Consider the following 17,768-nt stretch of genomic DNA (forward strand, 5'->3'; position numbering starts at 1 on the left):
GCCACACCCAACCTATACCATTATGCATCTATATGTAAAAGCAATTTGGTTTAAATAAAAGCAACAACTTTACTAAAACTGGAATCAAACCTATGACATATAGAGTCTATACTATCAAAATTCATTTTAGCATTAAAAAAAAACGAATGCTTTTTGGATCTTTCTTTATAATGTAAGTAGAAGTCCTAATAGTTTCGTTTTTCAGGGTAATATATAACAAAATAAATATTAAATAAGATTTAATAAACCAAAGGTATGTGTTGCTTGAGGCCAATAAGTGTACGTATTGAAAACAATTATATTTGTGAATTATTTGGGTTCCTGGGCTTCTATTTTAAAATATAGTGAGAAAGAGTAATAATTAAGTTAATGTGCATTAGAAAAAACATTGAACATGTCTGCAATTACTTTGTGTAAACGCCATGTCATCAGGTTTAATCAGCGGTAATTGGTGACCTCAACTCTGGACCCATGAAATAGCTGACCATCCTGCACTTAATCCATCATTTTAGCAACAAGATAATTATTTGGCAAACGTTAACTCAGCTCGCAGGCCTGACAATTGTCTTGAGTGTTTGCTCACCTTGTCATCCGTTAATTTTTATGTCACTAAGTTTATGGCTGCTGAAGGCGGCGTTTTTACATAAGCCAATTTCATTGGCCAACCCCGCGAGACCGGCTAGATGGGGATTGAAAAGCCTCGGGTCAGTGGAAAACTGCAGCCGACACTGCAGCGGCCAAGAGATTTATCGAAACGTAACGCCATGATTTCAATATATCGAACAATAGCATTTCTTATTTCTCATTTCACAGCTTACAGTTTTCATTTATTAACTAATTTCGGATTTATGTAATCCCCAAGTGGCAGGCCTCGGTCTCGACCGATTACACGCAACCACAGTCCGAGGTCAATGATCAGTGAAATTCACTTTCAAAACCGAAATCCGTTGAAAAGTGCTTACTTCCACGGCTAATGTTTCTCCTAGGGCGGAAGCCCAAGTGATTTCGACGTAGATTAATTTGTCAGATCAAAAACTGAAGTTGATTGGAAGAGCTTTTAGGGTGTTCCCAAATCGGGCACGGCCACCGCCCAAAACCCAAAAACCCAAGTACCAAGACCAAAAACCCATCAACCCATCATCATCATCATTGGCAGCACACACCTTCATTACGCGGGCTGCATTTTACCACACTTGAAATCGCAACACAATGAATAAATCTGCATAATTAATTCCCACCTAAGATGCTGAGTTAATGAGCTGGGTGTTTTGCACCGAATTGAAGGCAGCAAACACGCACAGGTTGTTGACTCCTTCAATGTTTCGCCAGCTCACTTTCGATTTCGACTGCGGTACGGTTTTCAGTCCAGCTTGGACACACATAAAATCCACATGCCGCCTAGATGTATTTTTAATTATGGCCATTTCACGTGGCACCCCTCGAAAACCGGGATCCAAATAATCCCAAAAAGCTGAAAAGCAGAAGCAACCCCGTTAAGTGGAGATTTGATTTGCATGCGGAATGTGCCGAAAATTGCACAACCCTGATGTATATTTAATTATATTTGCCAGGCCCAATTTGTAAATGTCATTAAACGCAGCTGGCCTGCATTTAGTGGCAAGTTCAGTTCCCAACGGAGCCAAGGACAAGCCCATTGTTATCGCCCGAACATCTCTCAGTTTTTATCAAAAGGCCGGTTAATGTATCGAACACGATTCGAATCGGATCGAATTCGATTTAGTTTCAGTTTGGGTTTTCGGTTTCTTTCTCACCATAAAACACTGTTGCCAAAAAGAAGACAAGGCAAAACGAACGAACGCACCCTGGCAGAAACTGGGTTATAACCTTGAAATCTGGCAGACAAAAGAGACGCTTTTAAAATCCAGCTTCTCAATAAATTCAGCGGACTTCGGCGGGGAAGAAAGCCGAATTAATGCGACAGGTCGCAGCCCTGCCAGCAATTTATTCAAAATCAATTCAAATCCAAGCTGGGCTCAATGAAAATGCTAAACACCGACTCGGGGCTCGTTTTGAAATCGCACACCGAGTGTTGCCAAAGTTGCAGGCGGCTGCATTTCCAATTGCCAAAGGTCAGGCCGCACTGCACCGCATCTTCATCTTCATATTCCCCACCGGACAGTCCAGTTTTCTGCCGCCGGTGGTGCTGATCTCGGTACTAAAGATCGGTGGTGCTGTGTCGTCATCGTTGTCATCACGGTTGCCCCACCGAAAGCCGTTTGGCAACAACTGGCGGCGGGGAAAAAACAATTAACTATACAACGAAAATTTGTTCAAATTGTGACTGTGCGAGAGTGAAAGAAGAGAGGAAATCGAAAACTGGATTTATAATTTTACGGCCAAACACGCAAGAAAACGAGCCAAGGTCATTGCGAAGAAATTGTGAGGGAAACGTCCACAGAAACAAATTTTTCCCATAAAACATGGTGGTGATAAAGTTAAATGTTTCCAGTGAAATAAGAAAGTTAGGTTAGCTTCATATCGTTCAGAATATATCTATCTAATGAAACCATGAGAGAATGTCAAATAAATTTTTGGATAAAATTGTGTTCCAAAAACAAAATAATGGGAATTTGACTAATATATTTTCTAGATATTTTATTAATATCATTATCTTTGTTTTTACAAAATAAACTTCCTAGCAATAATACACTTTAGATTTACACTACTCAAATCCACTTACATTTCAGTTTATCTTTTTAAAAACAAAACTTAAAATGGGCATTCAAAATGGATTACTCATCTACCATAATTCTAAAATAATAGATAGTTCTCATCAGTGGCGGATCCAGAATTTGGTTGCGGTACAATACAATGAAGATTTTACGATCGCCAAAATAACATTTTCTTTACTCAAAACAAGTTGTATTTCAGCTTGAATAAATTAAAACAAAACTAAAATCGAACATAAACAAGGAAGAACGCTATAGTCGAGTACCTCGACTATCAGATACCCGTTACTCAGCTAAATAGGGATATGCAAGTAGCAAAGCGAGATTAAAATGCGCCACCTACCGGCGGTATACAGATTTAAGCGTTATGGGCGTTAGAGTGGGCGTGGCAAATTTTTTTTTTGGACCAATCGATAGGTATTCACAAGACCAATACATTTCAGTTAAATTTGTTTATCTAGCATGAAAATTGTGGGCGTCACAGGTTTTCGCGGTTTGTGGGCGGTAAAGTGGGCCTGGAAAACTTTTTTTTGGACCAATCGATAGGTATTGATGAGAACAATACATTTCAGTTAAAATTTTTTATCTAGCATGAAAATTGTGGGCGACACAGGTTTTCGCGGTTTGTGGGCGTTAAAGTGGGCGTGGCAAACTTTTTTTTGGGTCAATCGATAGGTATTGATGAGAACAATACATTTCAGTTAAAATTTTCTATCTAGCATCAAAACTGTATGAGCCACAGTTTTGGGCGGTTTGTGGGCGTTAGAGTGGGCGTGGCACTCTACTGAAACAAACTTGCGCTGCGCAGGAATCTCAGGAATCTGCGTGCCTAATCCCAGTATTGTAACTCTCATAGTTTCCGAGATCTCAGCGTTCATACGGACAGACGGACAGACGGACAGACGGACAGACGGACAGACGGACAGACGGACAGACGGACAGACGGACAGACGGACATGGCTAGATCGACTCGGCTAGTGATCCTGATCAAGAATATATATACTTTATGGGGTCGGAAACGCTTCCTTCTGCCTGTTACATACTTTCCGACGAATCTAGTATACCCTTTTACTCTACGAGTAACGGGTATAAAAATGTCTATTGTGGAAAAGTCTCGAAATCTTTTTAGATTACTCAGCTAAGCTGCTTCAAAAAAATAGATAGTTCTCAGCTTATAGCATTTTTTTCCCTGTATCTTGAATTCGTGGAAGTAAAAAGCAGCGCGGTTGTTTTTGTTGACGGTTTGGCCGATCTGGCAGAACCACTTCGGAGTTATTTGCTGTTTTGCCCACTTGCAATTGCGTCGATGAAGATCTCTTCATCGGACTGGGATGATGCGACGTGTTTTGTTAAACATGTTTTGCTCACTGGCAGAGCCCGGTACCCAAAACCCGAATCCGGTTGCTCAAAAACGCGTAAAGTGGGACGATGTCGCTCCTTTACAAGGCGGCCGACCAGAAAAGACATTTTTAAAAGCCCGACAAGCGGCCGGGCAAAATGCCAAAACAAAAACACCAAATCAATTAACGGCATTCAATAGCAGCACAGTCCACAAGCCCAGTGACTGCTTTGTGTGGCCCCGTTGGCAGGTGTTGATCAATAAAAATGCAACTGGGCAGCTGGCCCATCGCCATCGATCTGCGATCCACGGACCGTTGCGTAATCCCCTCTGAGGTTCTTTGCGCAATCCGGTCCGAAACTTGACCAAGCCGCCTTGATTAGGGCGCTCTTATCAGCGGGTTGTAGTTTGAACTTGAGGTAGACGAAATGGGGTTATCATTAATGAGGGGAGCACACTAGAAAAAGTATTTCTCAACGAGGAAATACGAAAAAATGACTCAGAGAGCATATTGTAAATGAATTGGTATATGTTTTCTAAAATCAAGTCACGTTTTGCAATGCGTTTTTACAAGTCGAAAATATATATGTACATATAGGTACGCATATAATATTTGCCTTTCCTTCAAACAAATGAGGCGAAGAGTCAATTGCTTATTAGTCAGCTAACTGCAACTTAAGCACAGACAAATAAATTCGTTTAACTAAAAACTATTGCTCTACTTATTTTTCAATAAAATAATTTCGGATAAATTTCTAGTTTTTGGCAAAACAGTCCAAATATTTTAAATTTGTTCCGCGCAATTATTAACTAATCGTTATATTTCGACTATACAATAAGTATGTTTTTTTAAGTGTTCACTCTAATGGCAGCGAGGTGGTCTATGATTTCGCGTGAGCTTCAGTATTTAATCAAGCAAAGAACGCGTAAGAAAGTACTATACAATTTAAGAATTGTTGAGCCATGCAAAAGAGGAGTGGAATATTAGTCGCCATATGTCTATGGCTTTCCGTGGTGAGCATAAAGTGTCCGTCCATGAAGTTTGAAATGTAGTTCAATGTATAATATAATCGATAGAGAAAAAGCCTGGCCTTACTGCCAAACGAGAGCGATATCATCGACAAGTGCATTCTGAACTACGGTGGACTCACTCCGGAGACTGCCGAACGTCTCGGAAGATTTAAGGATTGGTCGGTGGACTACGAGGAGATTCCCTGTTTCACGCGGTGCTACTTGGCTGACATGTTTGACTTCTACAATAACAGTACTGGTTTCGATAAGGATGCGGTTGTGAAAGTCTTTGGAGAACCCGTATACAATGCTTGCCAGAAGAAATTGGAGCTGCCCGAATCCGAGCTGAGTAGCTGTCAACATGCCTATGAGGGCTTCCACTGCATCACCAACGTGAGTAGACAGTAGACGATAAGCCAGTCCATCGACCTCCAAGAAGGTTTCATTTAAGAAATCTCAAAACTGTATCAGTGTCTAGAATTTATGTTTCAATATACCATTAAAGGGAAAAAAAACAAAAATATTTCAAAGATATATATACATAAATAAGTCCTACCAACAATAAGGATAGGTTTTTGTTGTCTTGACCACCACGGTTTTATGAACAATGACAAATAGCTAAAACAACCCCAAATTGAAAACACTATTTTAAAAATCAGTTAAATTTACTTTAGAGCTACAGTATACAGAATTTATGTATGCTTTAATTTATATATGTGCTGAAGTACAAGAATTGTTATAATCACCTGCGCTGATTCTTTGCAGTTGGAGAACCACCCCTTCACGGTGATCGACAACATGGCCAACATCTCCCAGTCCGCCAAAACCGCGATGAAGGAGTGCCTGCAGGACGTGGACCAGGCCAAGTGGAAGAGCTTCGCTGCCTACGGCGACTATCCCGTCATCGAACCGATTCCCTGCTACACCCGGTGCTTCCTGGACAAACTGCACCTCTTCGATCAGAAAACGCGGCTCTGGAAAGTGGGGGCCATGAGGCAGCACCTCGGCGTTCCAGCCAAGGGAGCCGTCATCAGGTCCTGCCACCTGCAACGCGGCAAGGACCGGTGTGCCACCTACTACAAACAGTTCACCTGCCACGCCCTGGCCGCCTAAATGATCGTCTCTTTTAAAAATACAACAATCGGTTGTTTAAATAAATTTAATTGTTTTCAAATATTTCTCCAATTAATTAAATGTTGTGTGTTTAAAAGTAGTACTTTTTGGCTTGACGAGTGCCGTTTTAGTTGTGATCCTAGAACACTAATACCTTTGAGGTCTCAAGACTGCGCCTTTGTCTCCTCCACCAGCTGGTTTCCATTTACTCGCTCCCAGCACTTGTACTCCTGGTACATCCAGGAGCACTTGTTGGGCGCCTCCTGCCGCTGCTTCTCACTTAGGCGGCAGCCACTGTAGTCCGCCCCGACCGACAGGTCCTCGTTTTCGGAGGGACCGAATGCCTGCTGCCAGTTGGCCAGGCGCCAGTTGCCGGCGGAATCGTAGAAGGCCATGGCATCGGCGAAGCACTGGAAGAGGCACGGGATGGGCTCCTTGGCCTTCAGCTTACTGTACTGCAGCAGCTCCACGTTGGTGGCGTTCAGCTGGCGGGAACACTGGAGCAGGGTGCTCAAGCTGGTGCCCGCATGCATCTCGGCCTGCTTGAGGCACCTGAGTCCCCGGTAGGCGAAAGTGCAGCCGTCGGAGGACATCCTCCTCAGCTCGAATCGGCAGTAGTTGTACACATCTGCGCCCAGGTCGTCGGTCAGCCGCTTCAGCTTCCACTTGTTGGCCTCGCTGTCAAACCAGCCCTTCCCCCTGGCCAAGCAGCGCATCAGGCAGGGCAGCTCCTCCCGCGTCCACGACGGATACCGCTCCAGCTTCTGGAGGTCGCCGGCGATCTTCTCCGGCGAACTCAGCTCCCGCAGGCACTTCTCCAGCGTCTGGGCATCGCCAGAGAGATCAGCCAGTACCTATAAAGAAGATGTCTTATTAGCAGAGATCATGCAAGAAAAATAAAGTTTACACTGCATCAAGTATTTGCCCCGAATTTCAGAAATTGTCACGGAATGGGGATTTTTCAAAAAATTAGAAAATTGTATTACTTGCAAAAAAATATATTTTAAATAAAGTACTCAACTGCATTTACTGAAGTTATAGGGGTGTAGACACTTTTCTCTCGTTTGCCATGATGTATTAAAATACATCCAATAAGTTCAAAAATAAAACAAGACATTTTTTCCTAAAGAATAAAATGTTATCACCACTGACTCGGAATTTTAAATTTCAGTGCGAACACTTTTTTGAGTGTAGAAGTGGTAAACATGTTTACGATCAGTTAAATATTTTATATCCAGCATGTATGCAAGATTTCCATAAAAAGTAAATTCTCACAGTGAGTTACTGTCACATTCCTTATTGAAATGTCTCTTGAAAATCCGGAAGCTAATTTCAATTGAAATAATCTCTTTAATAGAGTGCTCACTGGGGGCAGAAATAAAGTGTTCAAATGATAAGCGTGTTTGTCTAAAGAAACGCTTAATTTATTGTAATGATATTTTAGAGAATAATTATTATTTCAGTTGTAAATCATTCCAAGCTTTTAAAAATGTTAAATTTTAAAAACTTTGATGCAATACTATTATCTAAGTTTCGTTAAGGTTTGTTTGCCACTATATAAAGCTTTAAGCATCAATTGATATTCATAAATAAAGCCGACTACCTAATGCCCTGTGGATAGTTCTGTCACTTAACGACAGATTTTGTTCTTTACTAATATCTAATGAACTGGAGACACAAATATTAGCACTACTACTGAGAATTGATGCATTCAGAGTCCCTCACCTGGCTGGAGATCAGGAACAGACTGAGTAAAATTATCCACGGGGCACTCATCTCTCCGCGGGCAATGCACAAACTGAACTAGCGTCGAAAACATCCGCCCGGGCGAAGTCAACGATCAGCTGGCGGCGATGCAGCGGAGTGGAGGTTATCAGCGAGTCGAGATTACGCCGGCGGGTTCAACGAATTCCAGAAGTTCATCCGCCGGAGAGTGGATGTGGATGCACAGAATGGAATCAATAGCGCGTGGCCCGATCGCCTTGGTCTAGGTCAGTTCTACTCGGACTGCATACTTCGGAATGTAGCCCGACTTGGATTTTAGAAAGCTGACTCAGAGGGGAAAAAATATAACAAACAACTCAGTCTAAGCTTGGGAGGTTATGAAACCTTGTTTGCTATGCAATTAGTAAAATTGGTTACTCGTGATCTGCTAAAAATATACGAAACAAGTACTACAATACCTAGATTTTATTGGCTTGTGTTATGAATACTTTAGAACCTTGCAGAGGATATTACGATTTTAGCCAGAACGCAGTGAAGGAAACGTTTCTGGCCCTAAAAAGTATCCATTATGGATCAGCATCACTATCTTTTGGAAATATATAAAGAACAAAGAAGAACGCTTAAGTCGGGTACCTCGATTATCTGATACCCGTTACTCAGCTAAAGGGACCTACCCGCGATCTCAATATATGGTTATGTGGGCGGTATACAGATTTAAGCGTTATGGGCGTTAGAGTGAGCGTGGCAAAGATCAATCGATTGGTATAGACGGGACTAATACATTTCAGTTAACATTTTATATCTAGCTTGAAAATTGTGGGCACCGCAGAATTGTGCGATTTGTAGGCGTTAGAGTGGGCGTGGCATATTCGCGTTACAAACTTGCTCTGCGTCCAAGGCTACGGAATCTAAATCTGAAATCCCAATTCTCCATCTTTCATAGTTTCCGGGATATCCGCGTTCATATCTACGATTTCTTGAAGTTTGTGGGCGTTAAAGTGGGAGTCGCACTCTGCTGAGACAAACTTGCGCTGCGTAAGAAGCTCAGGTATCTGCATGCAAAATCCCAATAGCCTAGCTTTTATAGTTTCGAGATCTCAGCGTTCATCCGGACGGACGGACAGACGGACATGGCTAGATCGACTCGGCTAGTGATCAAGAATATGTATACTTTATGGGGTCGGAAACGTTTCCTTCTGCCTGTTACATACTTTCCGACGAAACTAGTATACCCTTTTACTCTACGATTAAAGGATATAAATATTAAACAATACTTTAATTTAAAGGAGTCTATTTACGTTTAATTGGGAGTGGTTGTAAATGTTCAAATTATAAAATATTTTTGCTTATTAATAATTTAAATTTTATTATTTACTTATATTTATTCATGAAAAGCTATAAGCAAAATAATGGGATTTTAGCCATGGCTTTCAGCTCAAATAGAAAGAATATATTTCTAAAAACTTCAGATGTTTATTTTATGGAAACAGTTTCTAATGTTTAAATAAAAAAATTTATTTAAACAGTAATTGTAATTTTATAATCCCAAATTAAATAAAGGGTTTTCTGAAACTAAAAATGTTTATTTCTAGAGGATTCCTCGGGATGTACAGTGGGGGGATTATATCACATTTTAATTAGGCGAAGACCTTGCGCACCACGTGGCGGTTGATGGGCAGCCAGCAGGAGAAGACGCGGTTGGCCCAGGTGCAGATGTCGGACTCGGCCTCGTTGTGATCGATGCACTTCTCCAGGCCGTGCTGCACCGTGGACAGGTCCTTGCTGCTCTTGGACGTGAACTGGGAGATCATGGCCCTCTCGTCGAAGCCCTTCTTCTCCGAGAAGAGCTCGAGCTTCTCCAGGAAGCACTTCACGAAGCAGCTGGTGCGCCGGTGGGCGGGGAACTCGTAGTTCAGGTACTTCTCGTAGATGTCCTCCGGCACGTAGAAGTCCTCGCGGCACTCCTCGAAGGCCTTCTCGGCGTCGTCGTGGTTCTTCAGCTGGAACTTGGCCGCCGTCTGCAAAGTGAGGAGGGGTAAGGTGACGCCTCCATCAGCAAGGGCAACCACTGGGCACTGACCTGGGCCACCAGCAACGTGGCAACGGCTGCGATCAGGAGCGTGTGGGACTGCATTTCTGGCTCGGACGAGGGCTCAAGTGCGAATGTGCCAACGGGTTAAGCGACTAAGTCGCGCCAAGATTTTCCATTATCTTATATGCTCTCGCTCGATGGCCCACACGAATTTCTCGGGTCGGACCAGATTGCGGACCGGAGTTGGCACAGTGAAGCCAGGGCTAAAGCACGGTACTTGAAGTGGGCATATTTGAAATACAATATATTAACCTTCAATAATACTAGACATTAACAGAAATTTATAATTTTAGAATTTCTTAACTAATTTTTTTTGGTTCATTTTAAACTTGGTAAGAATTCGTTAAATCAAAGACCAAAACTGCATATTTGCAGAACCAAAACAAGTTCTGTATTTACCTCTTAAATGTATTTTTACGTTTTACTAACCTTAATTATTTAAATAATATATTTTATTTTATAAATTGCTAATAATTTTACCTTAACTTTTAACTTTCTCAATATTTATATTTAATAAACACAAAGATCCATAGGTTCTAGAAAACAATTTTGAAAATTTAAAGTTAAAGACCTACTTTTAGTTTAGCATGGGTAAACGGCTTGATTAATTTAATTGATACAATCTGCGAAGTGATTTATGACCGATCGGGAATATTTAAGTAGGGAAGCTTAAAATGTCAAAAATAATTTTTAATCTTATTAATAAATAAAAAAATAATTTTAAATAATAAACCCCGCTTTGGGCATGTTAGTTTCTGGTTACTAGTACATCTTAAGAGCCCTTTTCAGTCGGAATTCAGCCAGCTGTCTTAGCCAAGGTCCACTGTGCTAACACACCAAACCCGTTGCTGAGTGGTTTGCTCAGGTCGGTGGTGCGGCGGTGTCGCTTGGTGGTTGGCTCTTGTGGTGTGGATGGTGGTGTGGCACCCTTGCGTCAGTTTGCTCTTAAAAAACGAAGAAAACAGATCGGCGGAGCTAAGTGAAGCAGAGGGAAACTGGCCACTGCAAAACTGGTTTGCCCGCAGTCGCAGTCGCAGTCGAAGTCGCCGTCGACAGTCGACAGCATCGTTGTTGGGCTGAGCTGGGATATGGCCGGTTATATAATCGGCAACGGCGCGGCCGTATAATGGTTACGTTTTGCTTGGGCCAATTAAACGATTTGTTTTCGTTCCACAAATTCACTCGGCCTGTGCCACACATTTGTGTGGCTCTGAAAAATGTGCTTGGGCCCGTTTGCCATTTGTTGTTTTCGTTCACATCGCCTTTTTTGCGCTGCACCAAATTCTAACACCTCGATGTCAGCTTGCAGCACACTTCCGCATCCCGGACAAATTTTTTTCACACATTTATTTGCTCACCTGCCACACACAGAAGGGGCCGAACTCAAAAAAAAAAAACACTTTGTTTACTGCTTTTTTGTGTCACGCGCCGGCAGCCCCGAAAATAAATTAAATAAATTATTCAATTGAATTTATTTATTACCGACCAATTTGGCCGCTCAACAGACTTTTGCATTTGTGTAATTAACGGCAGTTCGTGGAATATTGTGGAATATTGCCCAGATTGCAAAAGGGCCTTTTGGCCAGGTCGGAATATGGCGATCCGGCTCCATCTGCCCACTCAGCCAAACATCCTGGCCCATCGTGGCCCTCGAGCGACGACCGTTTTGTTTGGCTTTTACTTTCGCGGCATGTCAATGACATTGGTGTGGGCTCTTGAACCCATCCAGGAGGGATATGCTGGGCAACAGGATGCACTCAAAGAAATCCAACTTAAAATTGATTTTAGATAATATTATTTTTTATTTTTCAGAACATTGCAGCCTCTTTTTTCTTTTGTATTACCAAAAACCAAATTTGAGCTTAATCAACTTTTTATTAAATGCCTATAATTTGTAATTGATTTATGTGAGCTTGGCTAAAACATATTTAAAAAAAAAAGAACGATTTCTTAATTTAAAAGAAACAAAAATGTTTGTTCAACAAGCATTTAACATTTTTGCAGGGCATTTCTTTAAGTGCGGCCTGCGTGTTGGTCGAAACAAAAGTAAAGGGCTCCTGAGGGCATAACCTTGGCCCACGTCTTTACATGAGATTATCGCAAGTGTAAACCGATATTGCCAATATGTGAAAGCAATCTGGCAATTTAATCAAATAATTGGGCAAAATTCAGTCGTAGCCTGAAGATGACTGGTCAGATAATAAATTTAAAACGCAACATATATCATGCTATCAGCGAAACGCAAAGGTCTGTGCTGATAATATATACGAATTACCTCTAACATTTTCTGATGTAATTTCGCAACCAAGTTTCGTATATGAATTGGGGGTATTAAATGATGGATGCATTCTATTTGAACACCATTATTTAAGCTTAGCTCCCGTTTACATGCCAGTTACTACTATCGAAATTGACCGGAAGCCAGAAGCAGTCGCCTCCCGGGAAATAAAAAACAAAACGGAAATGTTTGTGCAGAGCAAAAATTTAAAATAAATATTTGAATTTTTGGAAACGTCGACACACGGCAGTTTTACGGGGCCTGCCATTCCCAGTCGACAGTTTTCCCCACGTCTAACGTGAATGCCATTTTTTGGCTTGGTTTTCGTTTTAACTTTTGCTGCCATAAATTGCACCAAAGTGCAGCTGCCCCGCCGCCATGTATTTATTTAAAAGTGCTAAAATATTTGCAAAACGCTTCACAATTGCATTTCGCCCAGGACCGATCACCATTCCATTCGCGTCCTTTTTCACCACCTGCCGCGGGCGTGGAATTTTTTGCTGGCCTGCAAAAAATATTGAATACACATAAAATGCCTAAGCCCGCGCCTTCCCCCATCAATAATTGCGTTAATATGCAGTAAACAAAAAAATGCCAACAATATTTAATTAAATACCAGTCAGGGCATAATTGATTTTTCAGCTCAAATGCTGAAAAAGTTGAAAACCACATGAGCTGGCCAGTTCGGTAATGGAAACCAACTACTAAACAGAGCCTACTGGAAAAAACAGGGCAACCAAAATCAGAGCTGCGGTGTGTTTTGTGTGTAGGATTTACGCAGATTATAATTAGGTCAGTTCCTGATTGAATTTGGCCCATTCGATCGGAAAGTGGGAGCTGCGGCTCTTGGCTTTAAAGCATTCAGGAGCTACGCCTCGCTGGCCAGCGAGTAAACATCGTAGAATTTTATTATTGTTATCCCAGGGTGTCCTCGAGAGCACAAACAACTTCCAGCTCAATTAAAAAAAGACACAGAAACAACAGGGCAACGAAAACAAATGCCAAAAAGTTAGTAGCAAAAAGCGCCCGATGCTCTGAGTGTTTTTGTGTTTCTGTGTTTTCTCCGGCCGAGTACGACCAAATGTAAATTCAATTGCCGGCTGTGCGCCACAGGATATCCGGCTGGCAGCCATTTTTAGGCATATCGCATGCCTTGGCCGGCCAGCAAACTAAACAATAAAATTTCATGGCCTTTGGCCCGAAGTGCAGCAGAAAGAACAACACTTGCAAGCAATACGCTCGTCCAATAACCGGGGGGCAGGGGTCCAATCCCAATTCTTGCTCCCCAAGCAGGGCCAGTGCCCATAAATCACAAATTGAGCTGCGGTGTCCACTCACTTTGGCTGCCCCGCTGCCAGGCCGTCCTGTCGGTGGCTCGTATATTATGAGCTCATATTAAAACATTTTACACACAATTTCGCCTGCAGTCGCCTGGCAAGCAGTGGCAGCCTCCTCTCCGGCATGAATTATTATGCACCTAGGCGTATACGCAATGTTTAATTTTCAACTCGAGCAACGCGCTCCCTGCTCACATAAATTCCTAGGGCGGCCGACAAACGACTTGTTCAATTTCTCCCCACATACACATATACATTCCCATCCTGGGCTTGTCCCCTCACGAACTAGACACGGAAGCGTCTAGGATGCACTTGGAGAAAAAAGGGATTTATCTGGAAAGTGTTAATAAAAAACCATTGTCCAATTTCCAATAGACGTTTTGGAACTTCCTTTGTATTTTACGGGGCTTAAAAATAGTTTTTAAAATACTGTTTTGCTATGATACAAGTTCATTTCATTAGTGTCAAAGCTATCCTATATTATGGTCAGTTTGATGACTTTCTTATCAGATCGTATCACATTGACACCTACATAGGGGCATACTGATGACGATTTTATATTCGGTGTATTTATATTTTAATAAAGGAAACTACTTAGGACTGTTATGATATGGAATAAGTGGGTTGTCTGTTAGAAATAGTTAACATTAAGTTAAATTGTTTTATTGTATTCTATTGATAAACTTAATTTGCACAAAAATGTCAAAGGTAAACATGGCATTGAGAAATGGGACCTAATGTCTTCGATAATATCCTCCTAGTATCTTTAGAGAAAATTTTAGGCTAGATATAAAATGAGCCATAGCTAATCAAGAAGTCGGCTGTGTAACTCTACCATAAGCATATTTCTAATTCCAGGGAAAACTAGTTAACAATTCAAAATACACAAAAGATTGTTACAATTTTTCCGAGTGTATGCAACTGTGTGAGCACAAGAAACTATGTGAGGGAAGGGCGGCGACGGAGCAGTGACTTTTTTGCCAGGACCAGACTACTGCTGATGGCGGGCCACGTACACATGTCGAAAACTAACTGCAGCCGCCGCTGTCCTTGCCGCCCCTCCCCGCCCTCTCCCCGCCCCTCGGTCCTCGTCATCATCAGGAGCTGCAAAAATTTCAGCCATTTGTCCTGCATGCTTGCGGCATAAAAATATGCCAGGGCCAGCATTTTCATGCGGGTCATCTACTTGGAACCCAGGTCCCTGGGACTCCATCTCCATCTCCATCTCCGATTCCGGATTGCGATTCCGAATGCAGCTGAAAGTCAGGCCACGTGTGTGTCTGTGCCCCCGGAGAGTTTTCGGTTTTTCGGGGCCAGCTTCTCTGCTGCAACTTTTCGGGGCAGGGCAAAAATCACACAGAACGGGGCAAAAATAAAACTACTCCTAGTTGGCTGGAACATAACAAAGGGGCGACCGAAAGGGGCGTTTAGCAAATGGACTCTGGCTAAAAATGCTGCTGGCACTTTCGCAAAACATTCCGAACACAAATAAAAATCCAAGGCATGTGAGTCACAGCAATCATTTCCAATGCAAAATAAAATTTCATTTTGTTTTACTTTTGGCCAGTGTTTGTCCGCCGCCTGTCTGCCAGTTGGACATGTTTGTTTACGCTTCATCATGTCGTCGTTAGCTGCTGTCCCCGGACTTTGTTCTCCCGTCCTCGGACATAGGACAACCAACTCCCAGGCCCCAGTCCCCAGTCCCCAGTCCCCGACTCTCGATTCTCCACACCCTTCAAACGTCCTGAACCAATGACACGATGACATTTTAATATGGCCCGTAACTCTTGTTTAGTCTGAGACTCCTCATCGTCATCGCAATTTGCCCAGAGATTTCCAGCTGTGTGCACAGGGCTAATTCAGTTTTATTAAATATTTTTCACGCTTCTCGCATCCATTTCCATTTATTATTTCGCTTCTCTTAGGTAAATTGCTGCCTGATTTGTTATGAATCGAAATCAAAGGTAATGTAGCGCATAAAATCAGAGTCATACAGACATGGAACACATATCGCTAACCATGCCGCCCGTCTGCGTCTGTTGCACGTTCAATTTTTCATTACTCATGCCTCAATCAATCACAAAAAATGCGATTTTATTTCGTTTTGATGCGTATTATAAGCGCTGATCTGGTGTGTGTGTTTCTTTTTCTTTATTCGAGCATTTCTTTCACGCTTCGCGTGTCTGAAACGCTGAATCGCTGAGGAGGCGTTGCTGGGGGCCCACATGTGGTATGCGCATTGTGTTTTGCATTTCGGCGGCCTGTGCGTGTGCATAAATTGAAATTTATATTAATTTAAATGGGCAATTAAGCGGCAGATATTTGAAAAGGTTTAGCGCAAGCCCCCGTAATACACACAAATACGCAGCAGGCAAAACTCTTATTTTTATGCCCGATTTCTGTCCTGTCATGCCATCGAAAGTCAATGAAAATGCGAAACGTTGCATAAGTGTAATGGGTTTTTAACTTATCGCAGAGGGTATTACCAACGCCAATCTTCAGTTTGCCGGCGTACAAGGCACAAATTCTGAGAACAACCTTTGGGTACTTGGCTTTCATCTGGCAACAATCGGCTTTATCTTCGGCATGTTCATCTTGGGAAACTATTTATAGAGGCGGCTTGGGGAGCGAAGGCTCATTAAGGTTTTTACACACGCCTAATGATGACTATCTGACTATGCAGAGAGAGAAAACATTTACGAAGTTAAAAGCTTCGGAATATTTAATGATAAAATGGTTAGATCAAACCAAAAAGCTTACAAAATTGGAAAGTCAATATTGTGATGAAAAATAAATCCCTTTTATAGTGCTTATAATTTGTTATGGTTTGAAATGTCAAAATAGTTGTACTATTTTTAATGACTGCTTGATATAATGAAAACATTTTAACCATCAAAATGCGACCCGACGTCTAGTCATAACAATTCTTTTAGTTTTCTAGTTCCTTCTAGCCTTTAAATATTTTTTTTTATTAAATACTCTTCTTAGACTTAATAGTCTCAGTAAATTCGGTGAACAATCATTTAAATGCAATATTTTCTTTTACACAATTTATCCATTAAAGAGGCAATGTGAGAAATTTAAGAGGTCATATTACTAATAGTTCCATAAGAATTTATGTGGGTTTTTTTCAAAATATTGAGATGGTAGGCTTGATGCTATTTGCGTAGCTACAAGTCTGGGCAATTTCTAATGCAGCACTCCCATCCACAAATGGAGGAGCAGCTGCTATTCCATTCTTGAACTTCCTGCCGGGCTCCCCGGGCCCACTTTCGAGTCGAAAACTCCGTGGAGAGTGACGTGTCGATCGGTTCTTGGCTTCTGGGGCTCCTACACTTTGTGTCAGAAACTGTTTTCGCTTGGAGGACTGGCAACAACTCTTGGCGTCGCCGTCGTCGCCGCTTTGACAACGCCTTTTGTGATTGGAATACAAAATAAGACACAGCACAATGAAGCCACAAAATCTGTGGAAGACGAGGCAATGGCTTTGGGCTCTGGGTTTTGGCTTTCGGTTCTGAGAGGCGGGATGGAGCACACAAATCAAACGCATCTGCCGGCGGAGGCAGACAGCTGCTGGGAATTCGGAAAGAAAGAAGTCTGCGCCGCGTGTATCCGACAACTGTCAATGTATCTCGTAGTTGGCGTCGACTGGTAATTACGTGACGTTTTCTTGATAAATTGTGATTCGTGGCGTGATTTGCAGGCGGCCATTACTCGGGACTAATGTGCGGCATGCTCTCAGAATTGGAACAAACGCCAAAACGCTTTGATTTTAATGCATTTCTATTAACGGTTTTGCTGGTGGCCAACTCCCGCTAGCCCGGCTTGCCCAATAAGGCCAAAATGCCGCCAGCCAGCCAACTCGGCGGCCACATGGTGACCCAGTTCGTCAATGGAATCGACAAATTCGAGGGAGGGGGCAGGGGCTGGGTCTTCCACACTCGATTCATTCAGCAGAGGTTATCAACCCAAAGAGCTGCGTTCAATGCATTGACACGATTTTTGGCTTCGGTCCTGCATAATAACCAACTGCACATTAACAGTTAACACCCGCGCAATTGGCAAGTGCACTGCGCAAAAATACGAGAGCCACTGAATGAATAATACTGCATGGGGAAAAAATTATTCATGTCAAGAAGTTGTTATTGAAAACGCATTTTTTATTACATATTTCTTAAAATTT

General features: G+C 42.2%; 3 protein-coding genes across 3 annotated transcripts; 1 reads left to right on the forward strand and 2 right to left on the reverse strand.

Annotated features, from left to right (window-relative positions):
• Positions 1-4,900: 4,900 nt before the first annotated feature.
• On the forward strand, positions 4,901-6,225 carry Obp83cd (Odorant-binding protein 83cd). Its single transcript, XM_017082388.4, has 3 exons — positions 4,901-5,043; positions 5,107-5,433; positions 5,806-6,225. The coding sequence occupies exons 1-3, from the start codon at positions 4,993-4,995 to the stop codon at positions 6,151-6,153; spliced, it is 726 nt and encodes a 241-aa protein (XP_016937877.4). The 5' UTR covers positions 4,901-4,992; the 3' UTR covers positions 6,154-6,225.
• Obp83ef (Odorant-binding protein 83ef) lies at positions 6,182-8,033 on the reverse strand. The gene is made up of 2 exons (XM_017083160.4): positions 7,879-8,033; positions 6,182-7,007 (listed from the first exon to the last, which is right to left on the reverse strand). Exons 1-2 carry the CDS (start codon positions 7,927-7,929, stop codon positions 6,318-6,320), a joined length of 741 nt encoding a protein of 246 aa, XP_016938649.4. The 5' UTR covers positions 7,930-8,033; the 3' UTR covers positions 6,182-6,317.
• Positions 8,034-9,440: 1,407 nt separating this feature from the next.
• Obp83g (Odorant-binding protein 83g) lies at positions 9,441-10,113 on the reverse strand. The gene is made up of 2 exons (XM_017083161.4): positions 9,959-10,113; positions 9,441-9,896 (listed from the first exon to the last, which is right to left on the reverse strand). The coding sequence occupies exons 1-2, from the start codon at positions 10,010-10,012 to the stop codon at positions 9,516-9,518; spliced, it is 435 nt and encodes a 144-aa protein (XP_016938650.1). The 5' UTR covers positions 10,013-10,113; the 3' UTR covers positions 9,441-9,515.
• Positions 10,114-17,768: the final 7,655 nt, after the last annotated feature.

The sequence above is a fragment of the Drosophila suzukii genome, chromosome 3 (assembly GCF_043229965.1).
Source record: "Drosophila suzukii chromosome 3, CBGP_Dsuzu_IsoJpt1.0, whole genome shotgun sequence".
Lineage (NCBI taxonomy): Eukaryota > Metazoa > Arthropoda > Insecta > Diptera > Drosophilidae > Drosophila > Drosophila suzukii.